This window comes from Gopherus flavomarginatus, chromosome 5 (assembly GCF_025201925.1).
Source record: "Gopherus flavomarginatus isolate rGopFla2 chromosome 5, rGopFla2.mat.asm, whole genome shotgun sequence".
Taxonomy (NCBI): domain Eukaryota; kingdom Metazoa; phylum Chordata; order Testudines; family Testudinidae; genus Gopherus; species Gopherus flavomarginatus.
The window spans coordinates 75,751,929-75,767,493 of NC_066621.1; the positions used below are offsets into that span (position 1 = coordinate 75,751,929).

General features: G+C 39.4%; 1 protein-coding gene and 1 long non-coding RNA gene across 2 annotated transcripts in view; one reads left to right on the forward strand and one right to left on the reverse strand.

Moving 5' to 3' along the window:
• Window positions 1–15,565, forward strand: part of ANO1 (anoctamin 1) — a 142,224-nt gene that overhangs the window by 69,231 nt on the left and 57,428 nt on the right. The window contains exons 4-8 of the mRNA XM_050955271.1: window positions 1,581–1,907; window positions 7,484–7,582; window positions 9,332–9,483; window positions 11,004–11,058; window positions 14,909–14,960. Of these exons, the coding sequence (XP_050811228.1) occupies window positions 1,581–1,907; window positions 7,484–7,582; window positions 9,332–9,483; window positions 11,004–11,058; window positions 14,909–14,960 (685 nt within the window). The remainder of the gene's footprint in view (window positions 1–1,580; window positions 1,908–7,483; window positions 7,583–9,331; window positions 9,484–11,003; window positions 11,059–14,908; window positions 14,961–15,565) is intronic.
• The window catches only part of LOC127052180 (uncharacterized), a 29,443-nt gene that overhangs the window by 10,745 nt on the left and 3,133 nt on the right, over window positions 1–15,565 (reverse strand). The window contains exon 2 of the long non-coding RNA XR_007774690.1: window positions 1,815–1,883. This is a non-coding gene — a long non-coding RNA (uncharacterized LOC127052180). The remainder of the gene's footprint in view (window positions 1–1,814; window positions 1,884–15,565) is intronic.

Sequence of the window (15,565 nt, forward strand, 5' to 3'; positions counted from 1 at the left end):
TACACTACAGCAGAATAGTGGCACAGCAATGGTGATGTAGCTATGCAACTGTAGCATCTATAATGTAGAAACGGCCTAATAGAGAGAGAGAGAGAGAGAGCCAAAAGAAGCAGCTGAAAGTAGGGTATCTGACCCTGGAAGAACCTGGATGGGGTTTTTTAGTCAGGGATGCAGGCTAAAAAGAGTGTTTTTGGTGTTTGTGAGCAAAAGAAACTGTTTTCTGGTCTTTGATTCCTTTTGCATTTAGAGACACAGGACTGTGTACATTTTTTGTAAATAAACAAAACTGCATCAAAGAAATATCTGTTACCAATTTCTGCTTCCAACAGGGACATCCCAGGGCCCCAAACTTTGACTAGCCACTTGCGTCAAAACTGGTAACAATATGTAGCTCTCTTCATTTGAGGATGGCCTCTTTGTGAACACTATTGTGTTCCTCCAAATGCTTGCATCCGCTGTCCTATGTACCAAACAAACTGCAGATGCACATATTGCAGTTGGACATTGATGGCCAATTGCTTTCATTTGCACCAGCAATTTATTACAGAGGAAAGTATTTCTTGCCTTAAAATTCTGCCTACTAAATTAAAAGCCATAAAATGTACAAGGGCCCCTGAACCTTTGTAGTGTCACTGCTGCCATTAATATTTACTGTGAAAACAAGTAAAATCTATTGAGCTATTTCTCCCCTTGTAGCTATGTGTGCACATCCAAAGGCAGAATTTGGCATCATGTGAGAAATACAATATATGAGAAAGGCGTATAAATAGTATTATGTATTAATATTTTATTAATATTAATTTTTGTATTTACCCTGTTGAGTCTGGAATTAATAAAGAAATGATTGATTTAGGGTTCTACTGGAGTTGGAGTTTCAGAAATGCAGTTTCTAGTATCTCATAACACCAGTGTAAATAGATTTTAATTTGCAGTGAATTATTCCAGTCTGACGTACATCTCTTTTGTTACCATAAAATTGCAAAGCGATATGGACGGTACATGAGAAAAAAATCAAACTAAGCAAGGACTGAACTTGGTTCCCTGTCTACTATCCACTTGCATTTTTGGCTCAGCTACATAGCCAGCTGGCTCCTGTTAGTCTCTCTCTAAGGTGATCTCTTTCCTCAGATGATGCAGACTTGCAGCCATAGATAAGAGAAGTGAGAAATGTTTGCACATGAAATTAATCTGTTTATCAGAATTAAAACACAGATGTCTTTGGTGAAGGACAGATGATCTTACTGGTGATTAGCCTACAAAGGGAGAAAATCAAACCCACCAAGTAGCTCACTTATGAACTAGACAGCTAGTAATTAGATTAAATCCCAGTCATTTTATCTGTTTATTTCTGAGCAATAAAACTCCAGCTGGTCAATCAAGAGAATTGCAGGTGTTAACTTGCAAAATCTTTGACTAAGTGGCACAGGAGGCAGTCCTCAAACTCTCATGTGTTTGAAGATAAGATGTTCTCTGCTCTGTAAAAGGAGAAACAATGTGAATTTGGTTTCTTTTAATATTTGTTTGGTGTCCTTGTCTGCAAGAGTACTAATTACTCTTCTTCCCTCCCCTATTGTTCACAGTTATTAAATTCGCTGTGTCAGGATCCAGATGCCAACTGCAAACATGGACTCTATTTTAGAGATGGCAAGAGGAAAGTGGACTACATCTTGGTTTACCATTACAAGAAATCCTCAGTCAGTAAGACGCTCACTAGACGAATTTATCACAATGACTCAAGTGCCCGAAGCATCAAACAGGATCATCAGCTTCCTGGGAAGGGCGGGCACCTTGACGTGGGAGAAAGTGAGACTCACATGGACTATCATGAAGATGATAAGAGATTCCGCAGAGAGGAGTATGAAGGCAATCTCATGGAGGCTGGTCTGGAATTGGAAAGAGATGAAGATGTAAATAAACTTTTGAACTCTTTTACCTTAATAAGATAAGTAAGGGCCAAATACTGAGAAATATCAAGCAGTTCCTGAGAACTTGAAACCCCTGTTGACTCTAGTGGGAGTTACAGATGCTCATGGCCTCCCAGTATTGACCTTTATTTTTTGTAGCACACTCAATTCCCTTTCATACCGGTCATCTTAGCAACTAAGTGTCAGCCCCTAGTGTAGTTGATCTCCCAGTATATAAGAGACAGTTTCTGAAGTGAAGGTTTTTTAACTTTTTTTAAATTCATATTTTAATTTCTCAAGAAAAAAACGTGATGCAGGCTTCTCATGACATTTTCATCATCCAGGAATTGAAGTACTCTGAGCAATTAGTGAAGAAAAAACTGGAGCACTTCTAGAACTGTCTTATCTGATACGAATATGCAACTTACTATACTTCTAGAGAGGGCTGTCCGGGGGGGGGGGGCAAGTGGGGCAATTTGCCCCAGGCCCTGCAGGAGCCCCCATGAAAATATAGTATTCTATAGTATTGCAACTTTTTTTTATGGAAGGGGCGCCCTGAATCCTCTGGATTGCTTCTAGATCTTAACTGCCTGAAGTCTGCACTAAACTAAGATGGGTATCAACAGCCCCAAAGAGCCTGATATGTCGCTGAGATCAGTAATGAATAAACCCTAGTAGTTGTGAGAAGAGTACACATTACCTCAATTTTTGTCTTAGCATAATAGGATATAACTTTTGCTTCTTCATAAATGTAATATAACACAAACTGATAGCACATTTTGAAACCACTGGGAAAATGTTACTCTATATGCTCAGTAGTAATATTTAAATTCTCTCAGATATTCATATTCATAGACTATTAGGGTTGGAAGGGACCTCAGGAGGTCATCTAGTCCAACCCCCTGCTCCAAGCAGGACCAATCCCCAGATTTTTACCCCAGTTCCCTTAATGGCCCCCTCAGGGATTGAACTCACAACCCTGGGTTTAGTAGGCCAATGCTCAAACCCCTGAGCTATCCCTCCCCCCCATATATATAATGTTCATAGTATCAATCAACTTCATGGCCTAAACAAACAAATATACTGTGAACACATTCAGGACAGTAGCATATATAGCCTGTCATGGTGTGGAGGGGCTGAAATGAATGGAATCCCCTTGGTTGTTCACACACTCTCCTCTCACTTAGTCCACACAAGGCCCTCCATGCAGACACTACAGGTTTCTGTGGGTAGGGGTGGGAGGGTGACCAGACAGTGACACGGAGAAGTCTTTATGTAGCATTGTCCCAAAACAAACCAGTTGAGAAATTCCCATGGAAATGAGTTCTGACCCTATTAATATTAAGCACCACCCCCTAGGACACGTCTCTTATGTCTATGACACGCCTCCCCTCCCACCCCTGAGAGATAGTGTGGGGTGATAAGCAACAAGGTGGCAGGGAGGCACGGTTCCTGAGGGAGTCCTACTGCTGGGGAAAGAGAAAAGCCAGGGGAGTACCATAGAAGGGCCAGCCATCAGTGAATGTCTTGGACATCTTTGCAGATGGCCAGATCAGACGTGTGTAAGTTTTCTCCGCAGATCTCAGGATATCCATATAATTTGGAGAGCCCTTTCTCCTATCCAAGACCTGCAAATCCTGCCTTCTCTCCCTCAGGAACTCAGTATTTCCCTCCAATTGTACCCCTCTTATGGGTTTGTCCTGGCCATAGCTTTCTCCCCCCTGTTGGAGAGGAACTGAGGACAAAAGTGGAGTGGAGGAGGACAGAAGGTATAGAAGAGGTGACCAGTGTCAATCATTACAATATTTAATACATCTCAGAGTTGGGTTTCTGAACATCATGGGCTTTTAAAACAGCAAATACATTAATGTAGACATTGGGGTGGAAATTGTCATGGAATTGCTAAAAGTGATCTTTAACTGATCTACATGGTACTCTTCATAATTAGCCTCCTTGTTAAAATATGTAGAATTTTTAAAAAATCTGTATTTTAAGAGACTTTTTGAAAGTCCTTAAGATGGACCCACATCAGACCCTGAGATATGAACACCCCTGAACTTTTTGGACTGTTCTAAATCGAGATGTGAATTTGACCTAATCCTTAGATTGAACAACTTTCTATTGCTGTGTTTAAAATATTGACCTAGATCTGAAGTTTCTCATTTTAGGACCATCTCTTGAAAGTTCATGTTATGGTGTATCCTTTGTTAAAACAGAAGTCAGTGACACGTTAATATTACAGATAAAACTGAGCGTGGAAAAAAAACTCCAGCTTCAAACACCCTTTGAACTTTGGTCAATATCCAAACTGCATATAAATTCTGTGGATTGGGCCCACTTGTAATTCCAATCTGTTTGAAAAAGAGCTATTTACACTGAAATTGTCACATTTCAGTTTAGCCTCCAAAGGAATGAAATCTGTTCATGGGGGCCTTGTAAATGGTCTAGATTAAGTGCTAGATTAAGTGCGGATTTCAGATCTTATTTCATCTTTCCACTGTTATTAGAGATCAGTGATGCTGTATATAACTCCTTTCACCTGCACAGCAGAAACAATGTGTTCTATTAAAAGACTGTTTGACTATGTAAAATGATTGGGGGTGTATGTGATCTGCTGCCAGTGTGATTAGCAGAAATAGCCATGGTCAGATTCATTTCAAAGGAAGCGACTATGTTTTAATTAACTGATCCAGTCAATATGCCTGAGGTTGCAGAGGGAGAAGGTAAACATTTTGTAAGTTTTATTTACAAGATCTAAGAGCTGAGTCTTAAATCTGTGATCTGCTCATTAAAAAATCCTCAATATATCCATTAAACATTCATGAATGTACAGATAGGACAAACCCTGGAAAAGGGAAATGAGTTTCCATTTCAGGTTCTATATTCCCAAATATAAGTAACAAGAGCCTTCCATCTAATTTGCAAACTACCATAGTAGATTGACAATCTCCTTGTGCCAAGTCATGCAGATTAAAATAGTTTACACGGCGGGGTGTCCTCACCTCTGACATGTACTGCTTTAAATAATGTTGAAGGTCTTTGAGTTCAAACTAGGACATCATGCATACCCGTCCTGAGAGACACTGTCCTCTCAATGCAAGATATCAAAACAGAAAAGAAATGTACAGAGATGAGAGCCACAGGGATCTACATCAACTTTCATGTCCAAAGCTTGAGTGTAAGGCAAAAGGCTTGCAGCTACTTGCTTGAGTCTGAAAGGCATTATTGGGAGAACCATGAAGTCACACTGCAGATCTTTAATACTAGTAAAAGTGAGCATTTGTTAAAAGAAAGACCTATATTAAGTTGCTTAAACTTTCTTCTGTGAAGTTAACTCATAAATGTTTTTGAATCTATGACACATTGGAGGATGGCAACTATTTATATCCCCTGAATAATGTATTTCCAGAAAGCTGGTGCAGAGTACTGCAAGCTGAAAACAAGCTTTTATACTTGCATAAGCAAGTACAGCAGCGAGAATGGAAAGATAAAGCCAGAAAGATTGAAGTCTTTTGCTGTTTAAAGCTATACCTCAGTTTAAACGGAATAGCCTGTTGATCTGATCAGTGATAAGAACGATTCACTTTAGTGCTTTGAAATGGTAAGGGTAGAAAACCATTATCACAATATAATGTACATTTAAATGTGCATCTGACAAGGGCCTGAAGAATCGTGGGTGGCTGTAGGTGTTGGAAAATCTCTACCGCACATGGCTGAGGATGACAAGCACAGGAATCGGACAAGGCACTGTACTTTTGCTAGTTGCACACCTTCCTAAGGTTCCCCTTTTCAGTGGCATGATGGCATCTAGACAATATTTTTGTGGGGAAGGAGGAGGAAGATGTTTTTTTCCTCATGCATATTTGGAGTTTGCAGCACTTCCACTGCACACGGGAACAAAAAGGCCCAATGCTGTTATCTGTCATCTTTGTGAGTATATATACTTTTGAAAGCATGGAATCACCCCAGGTTCTTCCTTGCTTTCATTGTTACAAGAGAGATGGTCATACTTTTGAAGATTCCTGTTCTTCAAATACCTGTACTACTGGCTTTAAAATTCTCAGCAGACTTAGTTGCCTTTGCACATAGCTAACACAGCTGTTCATGTGAAAGCTCCTCCGTTTATGTGCAGGCCAGAGATGAGGCAAGTAGGTACTTCAATAAGGAAGTCAAATCTTCTCTGCAGCTTTTAGGTGACAGAATACAAAAATATCTGAAAACCCAAATATTACTTGTAAACTTGGCTGCTAAAGGAAGGCAGAAAATAGATGGGAGCAATTCCTGTGGTCTGTATGTGTTAATGAGCTCCATGGCTTCCTCTTAATGCTAACTGCTGATTTTGAAGCTTAGTAGTGTGCCTCAAATCAAATGTCACCAGTCTGCTCTTGTGAAATGCATTGGCATGTCCTGTCTGTTCCACTTTGGAATTACATACTGCACTCAGTACATGCAGCTCAGAAGCTGCAAGCATGAACTTTCTCAGCAGCTGAGTCACTACTGGGGGTAGTGAGGAACAAGCCACTGAGAGCAAATGTGTTTGTTAAAAATAAGTTGTATAATAGAAAAGATGAATGAACCCCAACTCTGCATGATTGAGCAGGGACAGCCAACCCCATCCCTGTACACTAGCATTTGAAGGGTGGGGGGCAGGATTGTTATAGGAACCATTACACCAACTCTCTGCCTCTTCACATAGTCAGCTATGCTGGCTTTAGGACAACTACATGTCAGCCATGCAGTACAAAGTGGCCCTAATGCAGGGAAGAATCTGGACCAATGTATGAAGAAATTGGATATTTTCCTATAAATCTTTCTGTAGTATTAATATAAAAGTTTACCATTTAAGCTCAGATGTATACAACAGCTCTGCAGATGAAGCATTTTTGCCTCTTTCTTACAGGAAGACTGTCATTCTGATCCTTAGAGGTTCTGAGCATATGCTGTGAGACGCTGCTGACTATCCTCAACTCCATTTACATCAATCCATTTAACACCTTGCACAAGATGCTCAAACCTCATAGGATCAGGCCCTTTTGGGTATGTCTACAACCCCGCCACCTCGCCGTGTCCTAGAATCCAGCCCAGCCCTGCTATGAGCCCAAACACATACATCACAGTTAAAGTCCCTTAGCCTGTGAGCCCTGAAATCCAAGTCAGCTGGCATAAGCCAGCTGTGCATTTTTAATTGCAGTGTAGACATACTCTTGTCTAATTCAAATGTGAGTGACTGGGTATATTTTCCTTGTCCATAGCAAATACCTTTTATTTTCCAAACAACTCTTATTTTCTCAATTTAAAATAAAATAATTATTCTACCTTGGGATAATTATTTTGTTGGAGTACAATGGTGTTTCTTGTTTGTGGTTTGAGCACCTTGTGGACAGTAAATCAGATGATTTATTCAATGATAATATTGTTGGTATTTAGAAGCAGTTGTTTCCCAGTTTTGTTTTAAACAGATGAGATTTATAATGTTGTCTGTTGTGGACTACTTGATTCCTCAGTGTGTATGAAACTGGAAGAAAAATAGCATCTTATTTTATTTCATCTGAATTATTGTCTGTCCCTTCCTTTTTTAGACTAAAATACATGGGGTTGGATTTGTAAAAATACATGCACCTTGGAATGTTTTGTGCCGGGAGGCAGAATTTCTGAAACTCAAGATGCCCACAAAAAAGGTTCGTGATCATTTTCTTTTTCTCCAAGAATCATACCTCCACATACACACAGAATGTACACACAACACTTATGTAGAGCTTTTCATCCTCACAGCACTTTACAAGCATTAACTAATCCTCACAACAACTTTGCGAGGGAGATAAGTATTCCTATTTGCCTTTTACACATAAGGAAATTGAGGAGGAATGCCTAATTAACTTGCCTAATGCTACAGAAAGAATCCTGTTCATAACTGGGAACAGAAATCAAGAGTTCCTAGCTCCTGGTCTTATTCTTCACATGATACAAATGAGTTTGTACAGTATTTCATACCTTCAGTACATTTTGAAATGGTAGATTGCAGCTGATAATGCACTCTTAAATATACACTATGTGGAATATTTATTTTTTCTTACTCCAGCAAAGCCCCAATCCTGAACACACATGTGGGAGTAGCATTTTGCATGCAAATAATTCCATTGAGCTCAGAGACTACTCGTGTGCATAAAGTTAATCATGCATGTAAGTGTTTGCAGGGTCTGGAACTAAATTAGCTTAGAATAAATTACCCTTTGGAATATTTGAAGTATCATTATAAAAGTGATAGTGTCTTTTCTCCAGAGACCAAAATTTAAATAATCTTTGATATGAAGTTGTACTATTCAGTGAACATAACTTAGAGGTGGATTAATATTTAATGATATCTTAAGTGCCGGTTCCAGACACTGCAGAGAAAGAAGTCTCTAATGGAACAAGAGACAGCCTCAAAACCCAAAGTAATTTATTGCAAGTAAAACTAAATTTAAACTTTTGGTTTAAATATTGTATTAGTGGCATCCTAGCCCACTTATCTCTTTATTTACTTTAATTATGTTTCCTCTTTTGTTAAGGCCATTAAGCTCCTTGGAGCAATAGTATCACATAGGAAAGGGCATTTTTGTCAAGAGAGTGAGTGAGAGGTTTCTAAGCTTTCAGGCCATAGTCCAATTATTGCCTGTACCTAGCAGAAATGAGGAATGAATTTTCACTTGGCTGCACCTAGAAATGAGCTCAAACCAAACCCCTTCATCTAGACACCTCAGGTAATTTGTATCTGGCTTTAGAGCAGAACTTTGTGGCTCAGGCTGTGATGTTTATTCTTTTTTTTTTTAATCTTCTAATACAATTCCTGTATAACTTTGGCACTTGTTTGGTACCATAGGCCCAAATTGCCCTTACTGCACTGGTGAAAAGTAGATCCACTGTGGTTCCATTACGTAGAAGGGGTGGGATGCTAAAAGCCTGTGATGCAGAGCATTCACATGCAAGCTTCCCTGGGCACCCTGGAGGTCAGAAGTATGCTCCTGATGTGGTTACACTCAGTTCTTGGGAGAAGGAATCCATTGCTATGTGGATCTTCCAGTCCTTGCTCTCACCCCACAGAGCGGCTTACGATGGCCACAGAAGTTACTTCAACCTTTAAGCTGCTGTAGTGGCCACAGAGTAGTTCTATGGTTTTAGCTCCCTGAAGCAGTCAGCCTTATCCTTTGGAATGAATAAGGGGCAGGATTTGACTCTTAGGGAATAATTGGACTGAGTTTGCCTCAATTTGCCCCTTTCGTCCATCTGTTTCTCAACCTTTTAAAGAAGGTAGAGCAATAGCACGCTGCTCCTTATTAGTTTATTTGAGTGTATTTATTTAAAAGATGGTTTTATTCCTTATACTTCAGAATCTTTTATTAATAATTTGATAGCAATACAGTATTAATTGTTCATTTCCTTCTTCTCAGGTGTATCAGATAAATCAAGCCCATGGTCTTTTGAAAAAAATTAATTCTGTAATTCAAAAAATAACAGAACCTATCCAGCCAAAAGTAGCAGAACACAAACCAGAGACAGTGAAACGCCTCTCTTATCCCTTCTCCCGGGAGAAACAACACTTGTAAGTGAAAGCTTCATCTAAATTAACTGCTTGCATCAGCAGGATCAAGCCTTTGTAATACCACTTGAGACACAGGCATGAATAGGTTAATAGAAAAATGTGCATCAGCACTGATATTGCAGAAGTGATCATTAAAATGGTCACTTTTCCTTTTCATAATAAGTTAAATCTTATCTAGTTCACTGTGCAGGAATCGGGCTTTTTAAGAATCTCTGTGTGGCATTTGCATTCATTTTAGCTGTCATATAGTGTATGTAGCAACTCTCCTGACCAAAGTAACAAATATGCCTTTTTGACTACAAAGATAAATGTGTATCATAATACTTATGGTTTTACTATGGTCCTTTTCACTGCAAAAATAAAGTGTTTGGTACAATTTATAGATGGGAGTGTGGTTTGATAAACATAACTGATAGCCTCCTTAATAGTATATGGGCAGGTAATACATGTATTGTGTACCATCTACAAGAAGAGGGCTTGATTTGGCTCTCCTAGAAGTCAGTGGGAGTTTTGCCATTGATTTCCACAGGAACAGGTTTGGGCCCATTATGAGATCTCAAGAATAATTGAAATTGTGTATATATGCATGTCAGGAAAAAGCAGAGGCTGGCAAAAGTTTTGTCTCCTCTGGAAACCTCTGGCAAGACCATTCTACAGGCCCTCCTGGTGTCTCATGCCAGGAGCAGAGAGGTTTTAAGAGGATGTGGCTCTGGGAGAAGAGGCATGGTTTATATGTATACCCAAACACAATTCCCCAGAGCAAATAATAGTCTTTGGGCGCAGCATCTCCACCAAAGACATTTATTTTTTACCTTTAGTGGACACAGAACATGAAAGGGAGCTGTGCAGTAGGATGGTATCAGGCAGAATATGGGTGCATGTAAATGACATATTTGCAGAATATGTCTCCTTTGCTATATGTCCAGATTTGTAGAAATTGACCTGATATGTGAATTTATAGCATGAGGGATGTTCATCCAATAAAATAATCGGATGCCCGAGTATCACAAAGGGTCATATTTAGTAACTTGCACTTGGGTTGAGAAGGATCTTACACTTGTCTGGTCTCACTTTTTTTTTTCCAATGAAACTACTTTTAGAATAATTATGGAATAAAGGAGGCAAAAGCTGGGCCAGTGTAATTTACAAAAGAACTCTTGGCTAGATCAAAAAAATCACTAGGTGAAATGCTAGGTCAGTGTTATGCAAGAAGTCAGAGTAGATGATCATAACGGTCCCTTGTGGCCTTAAAAATCTATGAATCTATAAAACCAATGAAACCTGTTGCCAAACCCCCTAAACTGGGGAATTTGGGATGGGCATTTCTTTTAGAAGGGATATTAGATTAGATTCATTTTATGTTTATTCATTGATAATAACATTCATCATAAGCAGTAAACGTTACTGCTTAGCAGTATCCCCAGGATAAATGAGAAGAGGTCACCAAGTGTAGAAAATTATAGGCAGCTTTTTACCTAATGAGCATTCTTTTTTTTCTCTCCTTTCTAATGTTTTGACAGATTTGATTTGTCTGACAAAGAGTCCTTTTTTGACAGCAAAACTAGAAGCACGATAGTAAGTATTGTATTTTAAAATAATTTACAGCAGGGTTATTCCCACTAGCAAGTGCTCCTTTGCTAGTTTTAATCCAAACTCCCAGTACCAAATGCCAGTAATTGTCAATGGCAGAAATTATTTAAATAACAAAATGAAGCATTTCCAGGGCACAGTTCTAGCGTGGCTGCTAAATACTATTTGAGATTAACAGTATGCCTTCTTTTGCACAACTCAGTTTTGATTCTATTAGGCTTTGTCTACACTTACGGTGGTGTGTAGAGTTCAGGCACTACATGTGTAGAAACATGCCGCTATGAAAGGCAGGGTGTGTCCACACTTCTCCCTGCAGCGTGTAGCTACATGCAGCAGTGAAAGACTCTGGCAACAGGGAGGCAATGAGGTGTCTTTCCTCACTGCTTTCCACCTGCCAGAACCTTTCAATATTGCCAGAGCCTTTCACTGCAACTGGGAAAGTCTCTGGCAGCAGGGAGGCGGTGGGACACTACACTGCTAAAAATAGCAACGTAGACATGGTAAGTGCTGTCTAGGTGTGTAGAGAGCAGCATAGGCTACATTCACTGGGGGTTCAGGTATTTTGGGTACTCTACTCTGCTTACCTAAGCTATGCCTCACCACTTACACTGCTGTTTATACACATGCTCACTTTGCTTGCAGTGTTTGTACTTTATACACCATCAAATGTGTAGATATACCTTAGAATCTCAATAATTCTGGGACACGCCATGGACTAATGGATAGAGCACCAGACTGGGACTCAGAAGATCTGGATGCCTTTCCTGGCTCTGCCATGGGTCTGCTGGATAATATTGGGCAAGTCACTGCCACTTCCTGTGCCTATATTCCCCTATTTGTAAAGTGAGGCTACTGACCTACTTTGTAAAGAGCTTTGAGATTTACTGATGAAAAACGTTATCTAAGAGCTATGTATTACTGGCACAGTTGGATATTTTTAAAGCAGCATTGGGCTATGAAGGGGAATTTACATCTCCTAACTTTTAAAATAATATCTCTATTTAACAACAACAAAAATGGCATTAAACCAAGCTTAACAGAGACAGAAGTCACTGAATTTCAATCAGAGTTATTGTCTGAATGACCATTTCCCTTTATTATATTAACTTGTGACATTCACTTCTATGGTGCACTTTAGGCAGTGCTAGGGTAGATTTTCAGAACTCTAATAATATTTAGCAGGTGTATAGAATCTTTCATCCACAGAGTTCTTTACGAAGGAAGTCAGTATCATTACCCCCCGTCCCCATTTTACAGACGGTGAAACTGAAGCATTTGAGAGTGAAGTGACTTGCCCAAAGTATACAGTGAATTGGTTCAGAGCCAGGAATAGAATACAGATTCTGCCTCCAGAGCTGGTGTTCTCTTCACTAGACACACTCCCTCTTCTACTGCTTGTACAGCATTTTATAAATTTGCCCTAATTTACACCCCTGCAACTCCATTGCAGGACTTAATGCTCTATATGTAGAAGTGCCATAGAGAGACAAGTTGAGTGAGGTAACACCATCGACTGGACAAATGTCTATTGGTGAGAAAGCCAAGCTTTCAAGCTTACACAGAGCTCTTCTGAAGAGCTATTATTATTTATTAATTGTTTTGTGCCAGAGATGTGCAATGAAAATAAAAATAGTCCCTGCCCCCAGAACATTTACAATCTAAGGACTAGATTGTGCCTTAGGCATGTCAGAGGTAATGTAGTCTAGTGGATAAGGTACTGGCTGTGGAGTCAGGAAACCTGGATTGCATTACAGGCTCTGTTCCTGACCTATGATGTCACCATGAGCAGGTAATTTTACCTTTCTGTGACTGGATTTCCTCCTATCTTCTGTCTGTCTTGTCCATTTAGTTTGTAAGCTCTTCTGGGCAGGGTGTCTCTTGCCATGTTTTCACAATGGAGTTCTGGCACTACAAAAATACAGAAAATAATAATGGGGTCCCCAATCTCATCTGGGACCTTTAGGGGCAAATAATAATAGAGGAATGATTCCTCTGGGGTGCCTCTAACTTCCTGCCAACTTGTTTCTTTGCTCATCTGCTATATAAACTCTGAGCATCCCCAGACACTACAATTCAGGTAGCCCTTACACAGCTGTATAATGGCAAGGGAATCCTCACACACAGACATGCCCCTTGGCTGTGTCAGGGTAAGGCATGAGGGAGGAGTAGTCACAATATAGCCCTAAATTAAGAAAAGAGCAAAGAGAGGAAATAAAAGGTTTGGGCAGGGAACAAAGATGAAGGGAATATGATCAAGCAGTCCCTTGAGAAGCTAATGCATGTGTCTCAAGATGGGAGGAAAGTTGGCCTAGTGGATAGGGAACTTGACTGGGCTTCAAGAGACTGCAATTCAATTTTCAGTTCAACTACAGGTTTCCTGTATGAACTTAGGCAAGTTGCTTAGTCTACTCTGTGTCTCAGTTCTCAATCTGTAAAATGAGGATAATATTTTCTTACCTCACTTCAATGCTGCAAGGATAAAATCCACCCACAATTATGAGGCATTCACATTCTGTGGTGGAGTCATATATGTACCTCATAAGATAGAAGCAAAGACATCCAAAATTAACCCTTTGAATGTTTATATGAATAGGCATGTAATTTACAGTGCCAGAGTATACTTGGGCATTCTTAGTATGTAAATTCTTCACTAAATAGATCTCAAAGATTCTTTTGGCTCCATCCAGGTCTGTGTGGTAGAGTCCTTCAGCATTACACTTCTGAAACTGGTGCACTCTCTCAAAGCACTGACTTATAAATGTGGCTGCACTATCAAGTTATAAACATTAATTGGCCCTCTTGAATATCTTTAAGAAGGTCAACAGCACCCTCTGCTACCACCTGCCTTGAAAGAAGAGAGGAATGTCCCATATATCCACCTGCCCACTCAGTTCAAGAGGAAAAGGAAATTGCATGATGGTGCCCTAGGCTGGGGAATGGTGTAGAGGAGCGAGAGCAGGCCAGCATCCTGAAGAAACCACTTTATGGTTCTCCTGACTGGACAGGGTAAAGGGGAGTAGGGTGCTGTCCCTCATGGAGTTCATTTATTATTTCATTCATTTTTAATTACAAAAGAATTTCCCCTAGCCTCCCTCCAAGTCCAATATGTGCTTCATTGTATGAGAGCACAACTCTTTACTGAAACAACAGTGATGAGTATTCAGCCACTCAGGCTGCCTGGTGGAACATGCAAACATGTTCAACAATAAATTAAATAATAAATAAATGCCATTTTTGGCACTGAAGTCATAATGCCTAGGAAATTTTAGTGTCAAGTTATTTTATTATGTAACTCAGTGACTGACAAAATGGTGAGTTTTTAGAGCTTTGCCTAGATCTAATGGGCCAGATCCTCAGGTGGTAAAATATGCACAGCTCCATTTTAGTCAATGAAGCTATGTCATTTTACACCAGTTGAGGATCTAACGCTATATGCCAGATTAGTAACATACAAGATGCTTGTAGGAAAAGATCTTTAATCTGGGATCTATGTATAGTGTCTATGAATAGCATCACTATCATAGTGAACAGTTAAATCTAACCCACTTCCCCTCAAACAAATAATCACATATCTTGCTAACTGACAGTTTAGTCATCAAGCTTTTTTTCCCTTTCTACAGATATTGTGTATGAAAACAACAACATTCCTTAAAACATAATAATATCAAGCTTTTAATAGAGAACATTAATTTACTAGCTGTGATCAACAGATCCATTGTGCCAAAAACTTCTATTTGGGTTGTACTCTGAAAAAGATTCGTTTACACAGAACATCTTGATGTTCAGTGGCAGTATCTCAAGTAACGTTTTCTTTTCTTCCATCTTGCTAATACAGGTTTATGAAATACTGAAAAGAACAACATGTACCAAAGCCAAGTATAGCATGGGTAAGGAACTTTATGTAGGTTTGAGTTCAACATCTTTTTCAGGTGTCACAAATGTTTGCAAATTGCAACTGAAGGGATGGTTTGTTCGTTTGTTTTTGTTTTTATCCTCCATATTTTGATTTAAGTTCATTTAGCTTAGTTATTGTGTTTATGATTTATGTTTAGTCAGGAACATTTTTCATCTGTAAAGATTTAGATTCATTGCTGTAAACCAATTTTATGGTCTGATCTTTAAGTAAATTGTAAAGCAAAATTAATATTTTGAGGCACAAAGAGGTCATTCACAAAGGGACTGGATGGCAGTATAAAACACTAAGATATGGCCCTGCAACTAATAATGTGTGGTCATTTCTTGATCGCTAGGGTTTCAGTCATATCCACATTGAAATCAATGAGAATGTTGCCATGGACTTCAGCGGCTTCAGGATCGCAGTCTAGATCCAGCCACATAATTCCAGTTTACTTCAATAGTCACCTAAAATTGTTTTCATCTGATAGCTCTTTAAAGGCTTGTGAGAAATGATATCAGTTGACAAGTCTTCAAAACATTCTTCACTAACTCAGCAGACCGGCCACGTATGGGAGTGGGCCTGGGGACTAGATTA